This window comes from Triticum urartu, chromosome 3A (genome assembly GCF_056163025.1).
Source record: "Triticum urartu cultivar PI428250 chromosome 3A, HENAU_Tu73, whole genome shotgun sequence".
NCBI classification, from domain to species: Eukaryota; Viridiplantae; Streptophyta; class Magnoliopsida; order Poales; family Poaceae; genus Triticum; species Triticum urartu.
In genome coordinates, this window is record NC_141875.1 from 99,900,856 (window position 1) to 99,921,095 (window position 20,240).

General features: G+C 45.3%; 3 protein-coding genes and 1 pseudogene across 6 annotated transcripts; 1 reads left to right on the top strand and 3 right to left on the bottom strand.

Moving 5' to 3' along the window:
- Positions 1-602: 602 nt before the first annotated feature.
- On the bottom strand, positions 603-13,033 carry LOC125531292 (uncharacterized). 3 transcript variants are annotated; one of them, XM_087546523.1, is made up of 12 exons: positions 12,823-13,031; positions 12,642-12,695; positions 11,900-12,076; positions 11,657-11,788; positions 11,402-11,541; positions 11,081-11,148; positions 10,834-10,962; positions 9,640-9,792; positions 7,869-7,970; positions 7,023-7,190; positions 6,853-6,932; positions 603-1,120 (listed from the first exon to the last, which is right to left on the bottom strand). In XM_087546523.1, the coding sequence occupies exons 6-12, from the start codon at positions 11,144-11,146 to the stop codon at positions 1,072-1,074; spliced, it is 747 nt and encodes a 248-aa protein (XP_087402649.1). In that variant the 5' UTR covers positions 11,147-11,148; positions 11,402-11,541; positions 11,657-11,788; positions 11,900-12,076; positions 12,642-12,695; positions 12,823-13,031; the 3' UTR covers positions 603-1,071. The 3 variants fall into 3 exon arrangements, with proteins under 3 accessions (XP_087402649.1, XP_087402647.1, XP_087402648.1); XM_087546522.1 differs by having other exon boundaries at positions 604-1,120; positions 11,081-11,541; positions 12,823-13,033; XM_087546521.1 differs by lacking the exons at positions 11,657-11,788; positions 11,900-12,076; positions 12,642-12,695; positions 12,823-13,031 and having other exon boundaries at positions 11,395-11,516.
- On the top strand, positions 1,973-2,111 carry LOC125511807 (small nucleolar RNA Z247; annotated as a pseudogene).
- On the bottom strand, positions 11,534-12,880 carry LOC147978761 (ankyrin repeat-containing protein YCR051W-like). Its single transcript, XM_087514877.1, has 5 exons — positions 12,823-12,880; positions 12,642-12,695; positions 11,900-12,076; positions 11,657-11,788; positions 11,534-11,541 (listed from the first exon to the last, which is right to left on the bottom strand). Exons 1-5 carry the CDS (start codon positions 12,878-12,880, stop codon positions 11,534-11,536), a joined length of 429 nt encoding a protein of 142 aa, XP_087371003.1.
- Positions 13,034-13,790: 757 nt separating the features above from the next.
- Positions 13,791-19,678, bottom strand: LOC147978762 (boron transporter 4-like). 2 transcript variants are annotated; one of them, XM_087546520.1, is made up of 14 exons: positions 19,487-19,678; positions 18,477-18,587; positions 18,274-18,356; positions 17,987-18,179; positions 17,760-17,898; positions 17,505-17,679; positions 16,826-16,992; positions 16,533-16,706; positions 16,244-16,339; positions 16,037-16,153; positions 15,231-15,553; positions 14,829-15,096; positions 14,576-14,704; positions 13,791-14,223 (listed from the first exon to the last, which is right to left on the bottom strand). In XM_087546520.1, exons 2-14 carry the CDS (start codon positions 18,578-18,580, stop codon positions 14,191-14,193), a joined length of 2,001 nt encoding a protein of 666 aa, XP_087402646.1. In that variant the 5' UTR covers positions 18,581-18,587; positions 19,487-19,678; the 3' UTR covers positions 13,791-14,190. The 2 variants fall into 2 exon arrangements, 1 of the variants encoding a protein (XP_087402646.1); XR_015618280.1 differs by lacking the exons at positions 18,274-18,356; positions 18,477-18,587; positions 19,487-19,678 and adding an exon at positions 14,330-14,465 and having other exon boundaries at positions 17,987-18,194.
- Between the last annotated feature and the right edge of the window lie 562 nt (positions 19,679-20,240).

Consider the following 20,240-nt stretch of genomic DNA (forward strand, 5'->3'; position numbering starts at 1 on the left):
ATGTTGAGCAAATACAGCACAAACTGGGAGCATGATTGGTTTAGTGCAAAAAAAATATCACAGGCCAATTGGCACTGTACCAAATATTGGTACGATTACCAAGTTGTCTACTCGATCTCACATAATAAAAATAATAATGTTTGACAAGTCTTGGTATTTTCAATATTTGACTAGCCAAGTATTGGCATTAAACCAATCATGTTCTAACAAGCACATCGCCGACAAAAGGCGATCTCCGTACATGGCCAACCGCACTCACGGCCCGACGACTTCGACTCCGCCGGAAATTCACAGAAAAGCACCTTCCCGCTGCATCGACCATGACCGTCACAAGCATATTCAGTAGCTTCATCAACACCAGAGAAGACAAGACATATTCAAGAGAGCGGCAGGCATGAGCAGCTCCGGTCCCAAGAGAACGGCCAACATGACTTGTTCGCTGCTCAGCAACCTCAACCGCACAGAGGCCGGGTATCATGTCCTGCACCCATAAGCCCCGAAAAGCTTCACTGACGGTGCGGGCACCCTATGCACTTTATCGGAAAAAAGGTTGGACGCAAAGACGGACACACAGTGGTACCACGAAAATATGCTCTTATTTGTGGGAAATGTACAAGAACCAGATACAATAATCCACCCTACTTGTATACCTGAGCGACCGAGTGATCATGAAAGATAAGAAGACTTGCACAGAAACTGAATATTGGACTTGCAAACATACTCATCCAAAAGTAAAGGAACTCCTGGGATGTCCACTGATCGGGCGCTAGGATTCTGTAAATATAACCTCCTAGGAGGCATGTACTCTCTCTCATCTTTTCAATGCAATGAAACGCAAAAATCATTTTGCGTTTTCTCGAAAGAAAAAAAGTAAAGGAACTGGCCACTATGATCCAAGGGCCAGACAAGAAAATCTCATAGAAAATCATCTTAGCAATCTGAAGACGCAATATTCGCTACACGCTTCAGTCTTTCAGTTCAAATAAAACACAAGGATTAGAAGTTGATGCTGACTCCAGTTTTAGTAAGAACTGGCACATGTTGCAGCCTGCAGTTAAACGTGCACGCCCCTCACTGCTCACCTTCAGCAGGAGGATTCTTCATGAGTTCCCTAGCCTTCCTGCATGAATTCGAAACCATAAGGAATGAACTGCATAAGTCCTTCAATATGCAGCTCAATAAGGAATTGCACTATGTTAAACCATATAATGTTCAGGTTCAAGGGGCGCACCACGCACCGGTTTAGTTGAGATAAGTTTCGGTCTAGGTTAGTTAGAGTATATGGTTGTAATCTTTTTATGTATATCTTATCTCTACTTTCCTTGTACCTCAAGATGTAATCTCAACAAACTTGTATGCTTATCAGGGATATGCCCCTGCCTATATTAACACGAAATCGTTGCCTCGAGAGAGGTACGACGTTCTCCGCTGTTTCACATGGTATACAGAGCCACCTCTATCCATCGCATCTAGCAAAACCCATCCACCGCCAGCCATGTCGTCCTCCTCCAGCACCGTCCAGGCTTCCCTTGGGCAGGTTGCAGAAAAGCTCACCCGCACCAACTACGTCCTATGGCGTGCGCAGGTGACACCGCAGCTGAGAGGGGCTGGCCTCTTTGGCTACGCCGACGGCTCCATGCCAGAACATGTCAAGATCCTCGTCACGAAGGACAAAGACGGGAAAGAAGAGCAGACGCCGAACCCTCTCCATCCGATCTGGTTCAAAGAAGGGCAGCAGGTACTTGGATACTTGCTCAATACTCTCACCAAAGAGGTCCTCGTGCAGGTTACCTCCATCGCCACGCCGCACGAGCTCTGGGCGGCTCTCGCCCACATGTTCTCGTCGCAGTCTCGAGCCCGCGTCAACAACATCCGGGTTGCTCTCTCCACGGTGCAGAAGGGGACGCAATCTGTTGCTGCCTACTTCGCCCAGATGAGAGCACTCGCCGATGAGCTCGCAGCCGCCGGAAAGCCCATCGATGACGATGAGCTTGTTTCCTACATCACCGCCGGCCTCGACATGGAGTATCAACCCCTCGTCTCCGCCAACGACGCGCGCACCGACACCATCAACATCGACGACCTCTACGCTCAGATGAGCAACTTTGATCAGCGCCTCGCCCCCTACAACAACAACTCGGGCGGGGGCTTCAAGTCATCTGCTAACATGGTCTCTCGTGGCGGCGGTCGCGGCGGTGGCGGTTCACGCTATCGTGGACCTCCGCGCGACAAGGGCAAGCCGCCATCAGGCGGAAACAGCAGCGGTGGCAACTCCTCTCGTGGTGGCGGCGGCGGCGGGCGGCCCTCCAACAACAACAACAGGGGCCGCCGTGGTGGCAGGCCTCGCACCAACCCTGATGCGCCGCGATGCCAAATCTGCGGCAAGCTAGGCCACACCGCCCGCGACTGCTGGTATCGCTATGAAGATGATGGCGAATCCTCACAAGATGAGAAAGTTGCAGGTGCTGCTGATGGCTCCTACGACATCGACACGAACTGGTATGTGGACAGTGGCACAACTGACCACATCACGAGCGAGCTGGAAAAGGTGACAGTTCGTGAGAAATACCGCGGGCAAGACCAAGTTCACACTGCCAACGGAGAAGGTATGAGCATTAGCCACGTTGGTCATTCAGTGCTTAACCCCCCCCCCCCCCATAGAAATATTCGTCTAAGAAAATTTTTGCATGTCCCTAGTGCTTCGAAAAATCTCCTTTCAGTTCATCGCATTGCCATTGACAACCATGTATTCCTTGAGTTTCATCCGTCTTTCTTTTTGATCAAGGATCAGGTCACGAAGAAAATTCTGTATCGAGGTAGATGCATTCGAGGGTTGTACCCGTTGATTCCGGAGCTTAGGAGATTGAATAAACAAGCCTATGGTGTCACCAAAGTCTCTTCAACACGGTGGCATGATAGATTAGGGCATGCATCTTTTTCTTTAGTTGAACATTTGCTTAAAAAGAATAAGCTCCCGTTTGTTGGTGAGCGAGATCGTGAAACAATTTGTGATTCATGTCAGTGTGCTAAATGTCATCAACTACCTTATCCTGTGTCTACAAGCGTCTCCACCAAACCTCTTGAGCTCATTTTTTTCCGATGTTTGGGGTCCTGCTCCTAGATCAGTTGGCAGACACACGTACTACGTGAGTTTTATCGATGACTATAGCAAGTACACGTGGATCTATCTCATCAAAAAGAAATCTGATGTATTTCAAGTTTTTCACAACTTTCAAGCACTAGTAGAAAGAAAGTTTGATTGCAAGATCCTAGCTCTCCAATCCGATTGGGGAGGGGAGTACCGCAACCTCAACTCCTTTTTTCAGCAAATTGGTATATCACACCACGTGTCATGCCCCCATGCTCACCAGCAAAACGGATCAGCCGAGCGCAAGCACAGGCATATAGTTGAGGTCAGCCTAGCCTTACTTGCTGCTGCCTCTATGCCTTTGAAATTCTGGGATGAGGCTTTTCTCACCGCAGTCCACCTCATAAACATGTTGCCTAGTAGAGTCATCAACAATGAATCTCCAGTAGAACATCTCCTTCATACAAAACCTGATTACACATCTCTACGAGTGTTTGGGTGTGCGTGTTGGCCGAATCTTCGGCCATATAACAACCGCAAACTCATGTTCCGATCAAAACAGTGTGTTTTCTTGGGCTATAGTCCACAACATAAGGGTGTAAAGTGTCTTGACGTATCCACTGGACGTGTCTATATTTCCCGTGACGTTGTGTTCGATGAAACTGTTTTCCCTTTTGCACAACTTCATCCAAACGCCGGAGCCCTTCTTCAAAAGGAGATTCTTCTTCTACCTTCACATCTCACCGATCGTGACAATGGGGATGTTTTAGACACTGATGATCAATTGTTGACTAATCCTCTTACTAATGATGGTCTTGAGTCTTGTGATGCAACAGAAAAAAAATTGTGCAGAAAATGGTGAAGAAATCAGCTCAAATCAACATTTTATGCTTCCTGGACAAAACAGCAGCATCATCGGAGCGGATCTACCTCGGGATCCAGGCGCATCCCCCTCGGGATCGCTTCTGCGCCAGTCTGCCACCCTGGCCCCCGCGGGATCCGTGCCAGACCGATCTGCCCCGAGCCCCACGTCGCCCCACGCCACCAGCGGCTCGGTGGACCGCACAGTGGCCGCTCCGCGCCAACCCACCAGCGCCACACGGCGCCAACTGCAGCCGCCCGCGCCCGGCCCCGCGTCTGGCCCCGCACCTGGTCGGTTCGGCCCCGACACGCGCTGCTACGTGCGGCGCCCATCACGGCAGGATACGGGCGCTGATTCCTGTGTGGATCCCGCTGCAGCCCCTGTCCCACCAGCGCAATCATTGCAAAATCATGCGCCCCCTGCTGGATCGTGATCCTCTGCGGCACCCTCTTCTTCAGCTTCACGTGCGTCGGCCACAGAAGATCTGGTCTGCATGTCCTCGCCCAGCGAGCCTGCAGCTGTTCCTGGCGCTGGATCTTCTGCGGATCCTTCTTCACCACCTCGCACTAGGCTTCAGAGGGGAGTAACTCAACCCAAAAAATACAAGTCTTTAGCAAAGTTTGGACTTGCTTGTGTTTCACATGAACCAGATATCCCACACTCTGTTGCAGAAGCTCTAGGCGATCCAAAGTGGCAGAAGGCTATGGAAGATGAATACATGGCGCTCCACAAAAATAAAACTTGGCACTTAGTTCCAGCACGTCAAGGCAAAGGTAAAAATGTTATAGATTGTAAATGGGTCTTCAGAATTAAAAAGAAATCTGATGGCACCATAGATCGTTATAAGGCTAGACTAGTTACAAAAGGATTTAAGCAAAGGTACGGTCTAGACTATGAGGATACTTTTAGTCATGTAGTGAAAGCTGCTACTATTCGTCTCGTTTTGTCTATTGTTGTATCCAGAGGATGGAGTCTACGCCAGCTAGATGTTCAGAACGCGTTTCTTCATGGTGTTCTGGAAGAGGAAGTGTTCATGAAACAACCTCCTGGGTTTGAAAACAGACAAAACCCCTCCACATATGCAAGCTTGACAAGGCTCTATATGGATTAAAACAAGCTCCTAGAGCATGGTATTCTCGGTTGAGTTCAAAGCTTGAAGGACTTGGGTTTGCTCCGTCCAAGTCTGACACCTCACTGTTTATTTTCAACAAGTCAAATACATCTATATTTGTACTCATATATGTTGATGATATTATTGTCACAAGCTTATCTGATGAAGCTATTTCAGCACTCCTCAAGGATTTGAACTCTGAGTTTGCTCTTAAGGATCTAGGAGACTTGCACTACTTCCTTGGCATTGAAGTAAAAAAGAAATGGAGATGAGCTTCACTTGTCCCAAGAGAAGTATGCCACTGATCTTGTAGCAAGAGCAGGGTTGCAAGGTTGCAAGGCAGCTCCAACACCTCTATCCAGCTCTAAGAAACTATCCTTAACATAAGGGAAACTCTTGAATCAAGAGGATAACACCAGGTACAGAAGTATGGTTGGTGCACTGCAATATTTAACTCTGACTAGGCCTGATATTTCTTTTGCTGTGAACAAAGTATGTCAGTTCCTTCATGCACCCACTACAGTACATTTGACAGCTGCAAAACGCATACTTAGATATGTCAAGAACACTTTCAGTGTTGGACTCACCTTCACCAAGTCACCATCAACACTTGTAAGTGCCTTTTCTGACTCTGATTGGGCAGGTTGCCTTGATGACAGACGCTCAACAGGTGGTTTTGCAGTGTTCTTTTGTCCAAATTTAATCTCATGGTGTGCTAAGAAACAAGCTACTGTGTCTAGATCCAGCACAGAAGCAGAATACAAATCATTAGCAAATGCTACTGCAGAAATTATTTGGGTTCAGTCATTACTGAAAGAGCTTGGGATACATAGTAAACAGGCTCCATGCTTATGGTGTGACAATCTGGGTGCCACCTATCTTTCTGCTAACCCAATATTTCATGCAAGAACAAAACATATCGAAATAGATTTTCACTTTGTCAGAGAAAGAGTTGCAGAAAAAATGCTGGATATTCGGTTCATTCGGTCTCAAGACCAAGTTGCAGATGGCTTCGCTAAAGCTTTGCCTACCAGAGGTGTTGAAGAATTTAAGCGTAATCTCAACTTGTCCAAGTTGTGATTATGGGAGGGTGTTAAACCATATAATGTTCAGGTTCAAGGGGCGCACCACACACCGGTTTAGTTGAGATAAGTTTCGGTCTAGGTTAGTTAGAGTATATGGTTGTAATCTCTTTATGTGTATCTTATCTCTACTTTCCTTGTACCTCAAGATGTAATCTCAACAAACTTGTATGCTTATCAGGGATATGCCCCTGCCTATATTAACACGAAACCGTCGCCTCGAGAGAGGTACGACGTTCTCTGCTGTTTCACACACTATACGTGACTGAGACAGAAGTGGCACATAACGAACAAAAGAAGCTCTTCAGAGGCGTCTAAGGAATTGCACTAGTGGCTTTTGCCGTGATAGTCTAGTGTGCTACTGCTTCCCATCACTATAAAATCACTTCGCCAATCTAAAATCAATTTTTAACCATACAAAACTGCTGCATGTATTGATTAATATAGAAGATTGCACGCCAAAGATGGCACGATCCATACAATGCTCAAAGAACACACAACCAAAGGAACGCCAAACCGGGAAGGACCTAGCGATACCTAGACAAGTGCAAAGTAGGAGTACAAGTGTACAACACGAGGGCACGGAAGCAACAACCATCAGCACATGCAGCGCCAGTTAGTGTGACAACACACCCGTACCGAGCCAACCTAAGACTATACTGGTATCGGGAAGATATTCAGAAGAGATAACCGTAGGAGAGTAGGTTACCGTAGTTCACGCTCAATTTCAGCATTCCCAGGATCCAGCTTTTGTGCATCCAAGAGAGCATCACAGGCTTGTTTATACTCCTGGTGCAGAGGGGATCAAAGAATGTGACCAGACTGGAAGATCAATATGAAATAAGTCACAAGTGAAGACACCCGGCAAGCTAGAGGCACCTTGAGTAGCATGTGAGCTGTAGCTTGACGATAGCAAGCTTTTGCCCAATCAGGACGCAGCATTCTGCACCTGAGAGCATCTGACAAAGCACCTTCACCATCACCCATGAGCAGTTTACAAACACTCCTGTTTGCATACAGTGTTGCACTCTCTGCATGATCTATTGCCTACACTCAAAAGTTGGTCATGCAATATTATTCTCAACATAAAATGATGGCATAAAGTTTCTTTTATTCTAACGCTTATTCATGGAATGGCAGAAAACTGTCTAAAAACTTTACTAATTTACTACCCAGTAATACTGCAGAATGGAGTTATCGAACACGTTCTCTTACTAGACTGATTGGCTTGTTCAATTTACATCTACGGTCAATTTGGATACGTAGTCAACAATCCTAAGTAGACATTACATCGAACACATTAACAGAAACAGTAGACAACCACATCAAATATTCATATTAGCCAAGAAGAAAAAATAACTTCTCAGGGATTCTGGAGATGTAAGACATCAGCGAAGTTTGACATGTGCAAATAATGTCAAAGTGGTTTGTCAACTGATGTCAAATTTGCTTACTATGCATGATATATGTCAGTTAAGATCGAATTCAAATCAGTGTCAAATCACTGTTCATTTATCCATTACCTTGTACCTTTTCTGTTTTGGGGCCATTCAAAGCTCATATTTACATTAAAAATAGTTAGATATCCTAAATGGTTAACAATGTAAATAGAGTATAGTAAGAAAAACTAGTTACTAGTAAAAAACAAAATGCTCTTAAATTGGTTCCCATTAACAGAAAAAACTTACTATCTAAACCATGACAGGTTAAGTGAAAGAGGTTTACCAAACCATATAACTGTGATGCCAACTTATACTCCTTCTGCTTGAATCCCATATTAGCCTGTAACTTTAAGAAAGCCATTCTTCTTTCAACGTGCTTTTGCTCCTAGATAACACATAATGAAACATGAATTGAATGAGTGGATTTTGGAAATAATCATCAGTTACTATGATAATTTGTATCCAGAGAAATGCAATAACATTTTGTTCAACATTCTTAATAGTTTGGTGTCTAGGTGGCTATCTCTTTGACATGATTATGCTGCAATGCCTACTGCACATGCTCCTTGGAGTGAAGAAATCCTTTACTGGTTCTGAAGCTCAAAGTTCAGCTGCAGTCCAAATTTAAGCTTCCAAACCGGCATAAGGGGCAAATATTTCACTGGTTCAGAGATTAGCTGTGCCAGGTTTTATTTGAATCAAACCAAAACGTCAAGGTCCTAAAGGGACTCCTTTGCAGCTATAGGTATATAAAAAGTATCCTCAAAATGAGGAACAGTAGGCTCTCTACTTCAAAGAAGTATGCTGCTGTACAACCGTCCTTCTCTTTATCATTGAATGTTGTCGGCAAAGTTAGAACAATGTTAGAATCTACAAAACACCAGGTGGGGCCACAGAACAAGGTGTTGCTTCTTTCACGGAAAGAACCAAGGAGAATACATCACATATGTGCTCGCCTGTTAGGTACATAATGCGATAAAAAAAAGGACTCAGAAATATACATGACAGATAGCATTTGCCCAGGCATCAAGAATTTAGTCACGAGAAAAGAGTGCAAGATAATTTTGTGCTGAACTAAAAATGTAGTGTTCATGTGACATTATTACTAGACTAGATGCTAACGAAGCACACCCTTTACATGATGCTGGTGTATTTTCCAACCATGGTATAGTATCAATAATACCATAACTATGAACCATCCTCAAGCATCTCACTATTCTCTACACAACATAAGCTTATGGCAGTTAATAGAATGAACTCTTTTAAGATGCTCCACCTTACCTCACCAGAAGTAAGGTAAGGTTTAAATATGAGTCGTTTATTGATAGAGATTAGTTTTGGCCTCGCAGAAATAATGCTAATAAGCAACCGGTGGCGTATTTAGGCATCTAATAGATACAAATCCTCCCATAACAAATGGTCACAATTTTATCTGGAAAAAAAAAGGGTAACAGTCTGACTCGATATACAGTCAAAATATTGATGTGGGATCTTTATCATGTTCCAATTAATTGGTGTGAATCAATGCATCCAATCCACAGGTGACATACTTGATTGCATAGCCATCAATAGACTCCTAATGCTCATTAATAGAGGACTCTTCTACTCAATGATCTTTACCAATTATTCAGCCCGAAAACCTGAGTGTGGTTAGCATTTTATATTCATTGTTACAGTAGAGGGTTTGTTTATATTATTGTGTTCTGTTACCAAATTGATAGTGCATTCCACACATGGATTCGTGATGTCTACTGTTAGACCAGGGCCAGATGTCTCAGCACGATCATATTGCCCTTCTAAATGACAGTTTGTAGTTTGTTCTGAGCTAGTCAGCAGTTAAAAACAATTTTTATGATTATCCCAAGTTGGGACACCTGAGATTACCCCCATAAATAAGTCGACATTCTCTCAATGTACATATGGTATCATGGATATAGTAACCACAATTAATAATAACATTTAATGAACAAATTTAGTGCTGAAGAACCAATTAAAGGTTTACCTTTCAAACAATATTCAGTACGAAAACAGCATAAGAACAGAAAATAACATACCATTGGCTTTTTTTCTTCAATTTTTGCATAAGAAATTACTCCCTCGATACTCCAGTTTCGGACATTTGGAATTGGGGAAGTCAAAGGAAACAACATTTCAACTTCTTCCTTGCAATCACGCACCGCAGCAAACTCTATTGGCAACCTACCCAACTGGGAAACATAAGAAAAAGTAACTGTCATTTATTTTAAAATTTAACAACATCATTCAAGAAGGGAAACATTTGGAATATACGAAAAGAACATGAACATTACATAATGTAATAGTATTTTTTAGAAAGAAGCAGGATCTAAGTAATATTTTTAATCAAATGTATCAGCAGGGAATTTACCCAGCAAGCATTTTCAAATTTTCTAAGCAATTCAAACTGCCAACACAAGGTTTCAATGACAGGAATTTGAGCAAAAAATATTTTGTGGTGTCCCACTTGAGTCTCCATTAAATAAATAGATAAAACGCGAGGAGAAGTAGCTTTACATGTGGTTTTTTAGCAGGTTCTTCAACTGATAGTGGCATCAATATAAACAGGTGCTTGGAGTAAAAGAATGAAAACAGAATACCAACAGCAGGGATGACGAACATAAAGTAAACTAAACAAAAAGTAAATTTATTTATTGTCTATTTCATGGGTACATTTGAGAAATGCTGCTACCCAGAATTGTGAGATCTCAGCATCTGGTCAACTGTTAAGTATGCATCGATATATGTTGCGAACTTGTTCGATACAAGCAAGTACCAACATTTTTAGAAGGGTATATGTATATATGCTGGAACAGAATAGGCATACTTCTTCAATAAGAACTCACTAACTGACAATCAACAGAAAGTGACAAGTCTAAAGATAGACAATTGCAAATTGGGCTGTATCCTAGTGGTGGACGTGCGGTGGTCTCACCCCGCTGGTCAAGATTCAATTGCGCTGAGGCTAATTAATATTTCATTATAGGAGGAGCCCTGATAGGTCTATTTATTAAATGATATGGATTATTTGGTTGAAAGGTCGAGCCAACTTAGGCAAAAATGCGATTTCCCATTAGCGTAGTCAACGACATAAAGCAAACCTAAACTCATGCCCAAATAACTCCCGAACATAATAAGAAGAGCTGTATAATATTATCAGCAGAAGATTTAATAGAAAATGGTGATATGCTGCATAGCTGTCAGAAAAAAAATATTAAAAATACAAAACATACATCATCAGGAATATTAGGATCTGCTCCAGCCTTCAATAGGAACTGAATGTAGTTGGTATAACCTCCTCGCCACGTAGCAAACAATAAAGGAGTCATAGCACAACCCTTGCAATTAACATCTGCACCAGCCTGTGGAAAGGATTGTGCAACAAAATATCCATATACATCAACTTATAAGCATGACAGAGACCATGGAGTGGGCAAAATTACAACATAACAATAAAAAATCAATCCCAAGAGTTCTCACCTTAATGAGTAGCTTCATGCACCTCAATGAACGGTAAACAAGAGCCATACACAGAGGATTTCCCATACCTTTGACAATGACATTAGGGTGAAAGAAGGTATAGTGTATTAAGAAACACATGTGGTATGATAACTCAAGATTTTATTTTGTGATGAAAAGGGTATCCAAATTTAAAAGCTAACAATCATATAATACTGATGTGTTTAGTGTTTCAGAGGATTAGATAGTAAGTGGACCATCCAAATCCTAATACTGAACGAAAAACTATTTGTGCAAATTAACGTTGAATCGAGGGAGATAAGAAAAGCGGAGACCATGTACGTTTGCATGGTAGTCCAACAAAATCTTCAATGTCTTATCCTGCTCATTTTCAGCAGCCAGATAGGCTGGTGTTCTACGGCCATAGTCTATGTCGACCGGCACTCCTTTTGAAAGGAGGAACTCTGCTACCTTTCAGCATCCTGTGGTAAACGAAATGGTTCCATCAGTCATGTTTAACCATAACATCTATTAACTAGTAGTAGTAGAACTACCAGCTTGAAGAAATCATGTGTATGTGTGGTCAGGGGGGAGAACCTGCAGCCACAGCATGGTGGAGAACTGTTTGTCCTTTGTCATCTGCTTTCATTACATCACTGCCGCGATCAAGAAAATACTTGACGGCAGCAACATCACCAGACCGAGCAGACACCATAAATGGAGTCGCACCTGTAATAAAAAGCACATCCTCAACACAACCGTAGATCTCACACTTACAAACATTGACATGGCAATTGGCAAACACCAATGTAAAAAATGAAGAAAATGATAGAAAAAGACCTAGAGCTGCTCCATATCCAGGAGCATTTACATCTCCCTTGAGCTCCTCCACCAAATACTTGCAAATATCCAGATGGCCAAAGCATGCCGCTATATGCAACACAGAGAGTCCATCGGTGTTGAAATAAAAAATCGCGGACCGGTCACCATTTCCTTTGGTAAGACGCTTCACAATACCTTCCCACAGAAGTAGACATGATCACATTGAAGAAGCCAATAGACAAACTCGCAAGATAAAAAAAAAAAGTGAACAGTGAAATGGGCAACACGTAATGATCTGACACACTAATTGCTGGACAGTCACCCAGTGAAAATACTTGACAGCACATCATTTTAGAGCAATTGACTAGACTGTAAATTTATACTATGTACTACTTGACAATCAGATGGTTTCATCCAAAGTTTGCACATTTATACCGTCACACATTCATCTAAACTGAATCTGCATATGTGTCTGTTGAGAGAAGTCGATGCTAGCGAAACATTACATTCCACAGAGCTGAAGGGATACGGTCACAAACTGTTGCGAGTAAAACATCCGACCGCGGTACAGAATATGAAGGAAACTGTTCTGGAAGGCGGTGGACACCGTAACTACAGTACTACGCAAGATAACTGAGCGACGCATCGAAACAGAGCAATGCAGCGTGCCTGAACAACAATCTCGGACCCCGCGAACACAACGCAAGCACGCAACTAGGCAGGGGTGAGGAAAAGGCACAGTGGAAGAGGAAGGGGCTACCTTTGAGGCGGCCGAGGTTGCCGTCGATGGCCGCCTTGATGAGGGCCTCCTCGCCTGCAGACACGCGCGCACGGCCGCCGTTAGGAACGCTGCCAGGGGCCAGAGGGAGAGGGGGCAAACAACTGAGGGTGGGAGCGAGCAATCATCAGGGGCTAAGGGGCGCGCGGAAAGCCGTACGTACCGGCGTCGTCGGCGTCGCCGGCTGGGGGGCAGTAGATGAACGGAGCTGGAGAGTCCATGGCCGGCGATCTCGACCGCGGGTCGGTCGGAAGCTTGCCGGCGGCGACGACGGAGAACCCTGCGCTGCGGCGTGGCGGGTTGGGGCCCGTCTTCTCTGTGTCAGCGCGCTGCCTCTTCCTAGCTTTGCTTTGGTCTGGACTCTGGAGCTCGCCCCGTTAAAGCTCGCGAGTGCAGTGGATGGGCTCGGTGTTGCTGCCGCACCGGAACCACTGCTCTGCTCTCTAGTGTACGTGGCTCGTGCGCCCGCCGTCGGCGTACCAAGACCAGGTGCATCCAGGCCTCCATGCTGAGGTGGATGTATGGCACCAATCGGCAGGCGACGCGTGTGCGCCAAAAGGCTGCCGCGCCAAACCGCAAGTACTCCCTCCATTCCACAATGCAGTGCTTCCTCTATCCACGTGCTTCAACTTTGATCGTAAATTTAACTATCAAGACCGATTGCGGCGGGAGCAAAAATTATATCAGTGAATTCGTATTCGAAAGAAGTTTTCAATTATATAATTTTTTTCTCCCGCCGTAGTTGGTCTCGTTGGTTAAATTTATGGTCAAAGTTGAACCTCGGAAAACGCGGGCGCACTATATTTTGGAATGGAGGGAGCACTACGCTGAGCTCCTCGAGCGAATCGCAGCCCTTGGGTGTTGAATGAAGGGACCAGATCCAGCGCTACAGTACATTAGCCTAGAAATGGTGCTACTGCTTTTGCTTCGCCGCCGTCTGCGTTCTCCTGTGCCTACCTTGTGCAAGCTAGGCCGCTTTGACTGCAGATGTGGAGCTCAGACTTGCTGATCAGTGATCACTGTAGACCTGTTGGATTTCCTGATTGTGTACTCTGGTTACAAAAATTACCAGGCCAATTTCGTTCGAGTTGAAACAAATTGTGAGTACGCAAAAGAACAAAGGCACCAAAATGCAGCCAGGACACGCGGAAGATTTACTTCTTCTCAAGCAAAGTTTTACCCCTTTACACTCAGGCAGAGCAAGCTAGATTTTTACACAGGTCACAGAGCAACAGTCTTGGCAATACCTAAAGGGCTAATCTGCCTACTTGTAACCATTACTAGTAGTACTGTTCTGGCAAGTTCCCCCTTCCATATCCAATACACTTTCTTCAGTCTGCTCTCACTGCTAATCACCTGAGCTTTACTTCCTAGCGTACACGATCACAGCTTATCGGATAAGCGCTAGCTACAGTACCATGCGCGTTACTGGACAATGGCGTATTCGGAAACGAACAATGGCTTCACCATAATATACACTTCTGACAGAATCACCATCATAGCCTCGGACCTCGGGACGTTTTTTCCATCTTCACACGCTTGGCTGAACTGCATTTGAGTGGACCTGCACGGGGGAGTTTGAAACTGTCAAATTCAGATAGATGGCATCAAAATGAAAAAAACCCTCTTTCCCAGAAGAAAAAAGAAGGTGTAGAATAGGATGAACTCACGACGGGAACATTATGAATTTGCGCCCGTGAAATCTGCCCATGACAGGCACAAAAGAAGCATCTACTGATATGCGCGGTACTTGTTCTTCCGTAAAAAAAGAAAAAACAGCTCAAAAGTTCAATCGGTTGGCTGGACCTATGTGAAGCCAGCAGAAGGTCAGACTGTGAGCCATCACACTATATAATAGCTACGGTTCGACGTGCACTTGTTGGTACTGCATGCTATATATGCATGCCATTGTTTACCTGAAGGTGCCTTTCTTCAGGATGGCTTACGGATCTGTGCTTCAGCTCTCCACGGTTTGTTGTGAGCTCATCCAATATTTCAGAGTCGTCTCTGCTGTCACAGCTTCCTGAATTTGAGCCATCTTCCTCCTGCGTGATGATCCAAGAGTTTCAGAGTAACAAAAGATGACAATGCACCTTGAGGCGTCGCAGAGAATGAAACGAAATCTGGACAGATAGAAAGTTTATCCGAGAACCCAAACTGAACTCGTACCGGTGTTTGTTCATGTGGGACACCTTCAAGTTCTTCGTACTCAGCTGCGTCCAGTTCCCGCAAGTCATTGGGCTCAAAGAACTTTGGGAGTAGGTGTTGCCTGATGAGAATCATAATGAAGAAAGGCAGCGGGAAGAGGATCCCTGCTACTGGTATCCATGTTATGCCGAAGCATATCAGGAGATACACAAACTGGAAGACCGTAAAGGCAGATATTGTTCTTGAAGGCACTGACTCCACGAAAGATGCATGGGGGCCTTCCAAGACCCTGCAAAGGTTAAAACACTGTGTGTTAGTGCAATCATAGTCCCTGTGTCTTAACGAAAATTGTGTAATCAAAAAGGAAGCACACAGCAAGTTGATTTGTTCAGATGAGATGAACAGATGCAGAATAGACATTACTTGTAGCGTCGGCTTGCTCCAATGCACAGAAGCTGCAACCTTTCCCAAAACTGGTTCCCAGGTAGGCTATCAATGGCCATATAGGCAAAGTAACCCCAGAGGACCGAAGTCGGTATCATCTTGATAACCGGCATGGCTCCAACACACCCACCAACAAGTAATGATTGCAGCAGGTTGCTTAGTCTCTGTTCATTCACGCGAACAGGCAAATGTGCTTCGATATGTTTGCTAGGATCAAATTCTCCAGCCAATTTCCCTTCTTCGTCACCTTCCCGCAGCACAGCATCCTTCAAGCTCTTCAAGTCCTTGTCAACAGAATTAGCCTGCAGTTCAGCGATATGAGTATGTACTCCCTCCGTTTCTAAATATTTGTCTTTCTAGAGATTTCAACAAGTGACTACATACGAAGCAAAATGAGTGAATCTACACTCTAAAATATGTCTATATACATCCGTATGTGCTAACCATTTGATATCTCTAAAAAGACAAATATTTAGGAACGGAGGGAATACTTTATGATATTCCCTTACAAAGTTAATAGAAAATATTAATTTCAAATATTTACTGAAAAGAAACTAATGCATGAAAACATCAAGGATGCAGAAGCAACTGCATGACTTTAGCCTAGAAGTCATTTTGGTTTTTCCTCTAGTTTATGCTCTCTCCAAAAAAAAATCACCACAAAATTGCAAAACATGAGAGGCGGTGCCCCCCCTGGTGCAGTAACATTCGCTACAAAAAACTAAGGTGCTGTGGACAACAAGAAGGGGAAATTAGATAGTACGATAACAGACTGAAAGACTCACATTCATGTTGCTGTCCATTTGGATGAACACTTCCTGCATCTTGCCATATATTTCCAAACTGCTCGCACGGTTTGACATGCCCTCTTTGGCAGTTTGAAGCATCTTTTTGCGTAGCAACTAAATTGGCAGAAAAAGAGAAGATGGGTAAGCAAATCTGACTACCATAGACCGTAGCATATGGCGCAGATCAGTCTGCATTTCACTAACCTGCCCCTTGAGGACAGCAAGGCTTCTGGTATGCATTGGGGACTGAGGAAGTACTCCATTTGATGGAGGAATGCCAAGCAAACCACATAGTAGGACCTGCACCATTAACATACCATGAGAAAAGGAAACACGACATGGTAAATAAGAATTTGGAGCTAAAATGCAGTCAGATCTCAGGATAGATGGAGAGGGGAATCTTTTCATTATTTTCCATAAGGCAGGGGGGGCAGCCCCCCCCCCCCCCCCCCCCCAAACACATTATCTGACGGAATGACTTAGATGCACGTACCATAAATCCAAGTACCAAAATGTCATAATGGTAGGCCGAAGGCTTCTTCAAATTAAATTCCTTTTGCTGAGCCAACTGTGAAGCTACACTGTGATCAAAGAAATAAAGTCCTGCGACCATCAAAGCAGGCACGATGGCTGCGAATATATATGTTGGAGGGACAGAAAACAAATCCTGTAAGTGAACACCAGGAAAATATCAGAATTATGGCATGCAATATAAGCTTTACTAAGCTTAGAGACCATAAATAATATTTACACATCTAGAATCATAAGTAATTTGATGAGTTATACCTTTGCTACGGTCCAATGTCTCAGTGAGATTGACTCCCAGGGAAGTGGACTGAAGAGCCTCCTAGGCACTCCTGAAGGGACTTTGCTTGGTAGTGCAAATGAAAATGCTGTCCACACAATCACCATCAGTGGTACACCATAATCGGCAATGAAGCTTCTAAGCCATCCTGCAAATGGCAACTCCAAGGCGTGGTGATCAATGGGTGAATGCATGGATAATAATATAGAACTAGAGCATTATATATGATTTTCCCTGGTGATATATTATATTGTGGAAACAGCTATAAGCTGATTCAGACTACAGACAAAGATATTCAACCGCTGAAGGAACAGAATTTTAAAACTGCCCCTATTTTTATTTTATATTTGAGAAATCTCACCAACTTTACTACCAAGTGTTCCAAAGAAAATAGGACAACCGAAGCCCAGATTAATATTGCCCACTGTTGATCCGACCTAATCCAACCCCAAATGAGCCCATGGTTGGCCTAGTCTAAGGTCAAGAGTGGGCCTGAACCAGGCCCAATCCTAAGTGCTGTCCAGGATTAAAAAAAAATCCTAAGTGCTAGTTGAAAGGATGTCGTTGATTTGAAGATGTGTGGGGTAACATGGGAGTTCGGTTTGCACTAAACTATAGATAAAACAAGATAAGGGGAGGAACAGAAAACGTGTGACCAACCTATCCCAAACAGCCATGACCTTGCACGCCTAGTCTTCAGTGCAGTGTACAGCAAGCCAATGGAAAATATAACACCAAGTAGGCCATTGACATAAATCCACTGGAACTGGTATATGGGTGAGCTGGGGTCAGAAATCTCATCATCTTTGGGCATACTGAACTCGCTTACAATTCCCTGCAATAGACAGGGTCCCGTATTAGGCATTTTCAGCAGGGCAGAAATAAAGAGCTACGATTTGCTGCACGTGGGCATACCTTGATAGCTTGTTGCAGGAAGAGGACGGTGATAAGCATACCAAAAAGCTCTCCTGCAACCCTCGTGAACCTGCTTATAATGTTGGAAGCATTGAACATGGCCAGCAGAAAGAGCATGATAGCAGTCCAAATGCAGACCCTGCCAACAGCAACCAGACACAGAGAGCATTTATGTATACGGTACCGAAGCTATCACAGGATTGGGTGTACTCTATGCTTGTACCTACCATCCAGCCCAAGCCAAATATAGCTGTTCTCCCAGATCTGGCTGCTTCTTGGCAAACTTGTAAAGGTACGTATACATGATAATAGTAGGTTCAGCAACTCCAACGATCAACAGTGGCTGCCCTCCAAGAATAGAGTGTATTATCCCACATATCGCCGTAGATGCCAAAGTTTCAACTGTGCTCAGGATACCATCTGAAATAGATCACCTCGTTCTTGTTAGAGATTGTGTGGCATTCAAACTTATGTGCTGTATTGTACTGTGGTAATTAAGAGGGCAAGCTTTAACCTGTTTCGTTGCTCAGCTGCTCTCCGAAGGAGATGACAGGGAGTGCGGAGGCAAAGAATATATACATGGTAGGTGCCAATATCCTGGCAAACATTGGAAAGAAGCATAAGCAAATCGAGCGATGCAATTTATACATGTAAAAATCCAACGACTGGGCTGCAGATGATCTTGTTTGGTCTGTCGAAAGTCCAAACAAAACTCACCTGAAGCCAGTTCGGAGCCCTGCAACCCAGTCGTCCCTGTACCAAGACGCTCTCCCTTTGACATCGGCGACGACCCCCTTGAAAGGGTTCCCTAGTAGATCCATCAGCTAGCTGGTCACAGAACCTTGAGAGAATCAGTAACCGTGCCCAGAATTTCCATGGGAAACAGAGATGAGATGAATCAAAACCGTGAACCGTCGTAAGGAAAATCTGTCCAGAAGATTGCATTTACTTTGACCCGGAGTTGGTACTGCTACTACTAGTAATACTAGGAGTGATTGAACGGATGTGCTACACCAAAAGAAAGGACGGGACGGGGTAAATTATTGCATACACGACTTGGCGAAGAACAAGCAGCTCATCAGCTCACCTTACAAGTCAGAAAACACGTCAACTCAAGCTGCCATGTTTGGAGGCGATCAAACTTTTTTTGCCATAAAAACGCACGCACGGCAGATCGGCTGCGTCAAGGATATGGAAACAGGAGCACTGTGCTACACTACAACTGACGCAGGCAATAAAATATAGGAGTATTTCCGGGAGGGAACCTGCGGTCTGGGAAATGGACATGCAGATCCAAATGGAACCCTCTCCGCGTCCACATGCACATGGACCGCAGACTGAAACGCTCGTTTCGTTTGTCCGCATAGCTAAGAACAACTCGAAGATTGTAACTCTGAACGGATCAAAACCGGCAAGGAAACCCCCGGGAAAATCCACTCGTCGGGAATCGGCCGCACGCCGCAGGCGCGCGACGGCTGATGTGGTCGTTGTTTTTTACCGAAATTAGTTCTCCACGATACGGACGAACTCGCGGACAAAAAAGGGTAAATGGAACGGGGAACCACCCCAAAAACCACTGTAAAACCCGCGGCGTGAACTCTACGTCGTGCGCCGGACGGCGAGCGGACGGCACGGGGGAGGCATGCATCTCGCGCGCCCACGGATCTACTAGGAACCGAACCGAGACGCGGGTAGAGGGGAGGGATCGGAGAGTCGGGGGGCCGTACCGGTGAGCACGCGGCGTCGGCGGCGTGCGCGAGGGGTAGGAGGGGGGGTGAAGGAAGCGGCGCGCGGGTCCGATCGGCAATGCCGGGCCCTCGTCGGCGCGGGAGCGGGGACGCGCCCCGGAGGCGGCGGCGGCGGGGGCGGCGCCGGTGGGGACTGCGGGGTTGCGCGGCGCGGTTTTGGCTTCTCGAGGAAGCGCCGCGTTAGGCGGTATTTATAGCGGGCGGGAGAGCAGTAAGAAAGGGAGGTGGGGGCCACCGGCGGTGGGCAGGAGGAAGGACGGAAGAGCGTTTGATCGATCGATCGATCGATTTTTCTCTTCTTCTCTCCTCTCATGTGTGTGGGGGTGTGTCCTCTTCTACTCCTACTGCTTGCTGCTCCTCGTCTCTCTGGCGAGTGGGGGCGGGGGAGGTGAGGCTGGCGCCGACTGTGGCGGATCCTGGCCGAGTCGGCGGGCGTTGCCGGTTCGATGCGAATGTCCCGCGGCGCGTCTGCCTGCTCCTCTGTCAGTCCCGTGGGACCGGGCCGGGCGGCGAGCCTGAGCCTGAGCCTGGCTGGCCCGTCCGCTGGCTCGCTCGCTGCTACGTTTCCCGTCTTTCCTTTTTCTCGCAACAAAGTATCCTATCCTATGGCTATTGGTCCACCGCCGCGACCCGAACGCACGGATCGACACGATATGCGTTGTGAACCTCTCCTCTCGTGGTCCAGCCGCTCACGTGAACAAATGAATGCCTGGTCAGCCCACGCGTGAACAAA

Bases quoted from the DNA above. Each gene is read 5' to 3' on its own strand.
- LOC125531292 (XM_087546522.1), bottom strand. From the start codon at position 11,200: ATGTGTTTCTTAATACACTATACCTTCTTTCACCCTAATGTCATTGTC. The intron at 7,971-9,639 runs GTATGTTATTTT...TGTGTTATCTAG, and splicing joins TTGAAGAAAAAAAGCCAATG to GAGCAAAAGCACGTTGAAAG. The intron at 7,191-7,868 runs GTAAACCTCTTT...TTTTGAGTGTAG, and splicing joins CATCACAGTTATATGGTTTG to GCAATAGATCATGCAGAGAG.
- LOC147978761 (XM_087514877.1), bottom strand. From the start codon at position 12,880: ATGGACTCTCCAGCTCCGTTCATCTACTGCCCCCCAGCCGGCGACGCC. The intron at 12,077-12,641 runs GTAGCCCCTTCC...TTCTGTGGGAAG, and splicing joins CAACCTCGGCCGCCTCAAAG to GTATTGTGAAGCGTCTTACC. The intron at 11,789-11,899 runs GTCTTTTTCTAT...TTTTTATTACAG, and splicing joins TGGATATGGAGCAGCTCTAG to GTGCGACTCCATTTATGGTG.
- LOC147978762 (XM_087546520.1), bottom strand. From the start codon at position 18,580: ATGGATCTACTAGGGAACCCTTTCAAGGGGGTCGTCGCCGATGTCAAA. The intron at 16,154-16,243 runs GTTAGTGAAATG...CTGCCAATTTAG, and splicing joins TTGCTGTCCTCAAGGGGCAG to TTGCTACGCAAAAAGATGCT. The intron at 15,554-16,036 runs GTGAGTCTTTCA...GCTGAACTGCAG, and splicing joins AAATGGACAGCAACATGAAT to GCTAATTCTGTTGACAAGGA.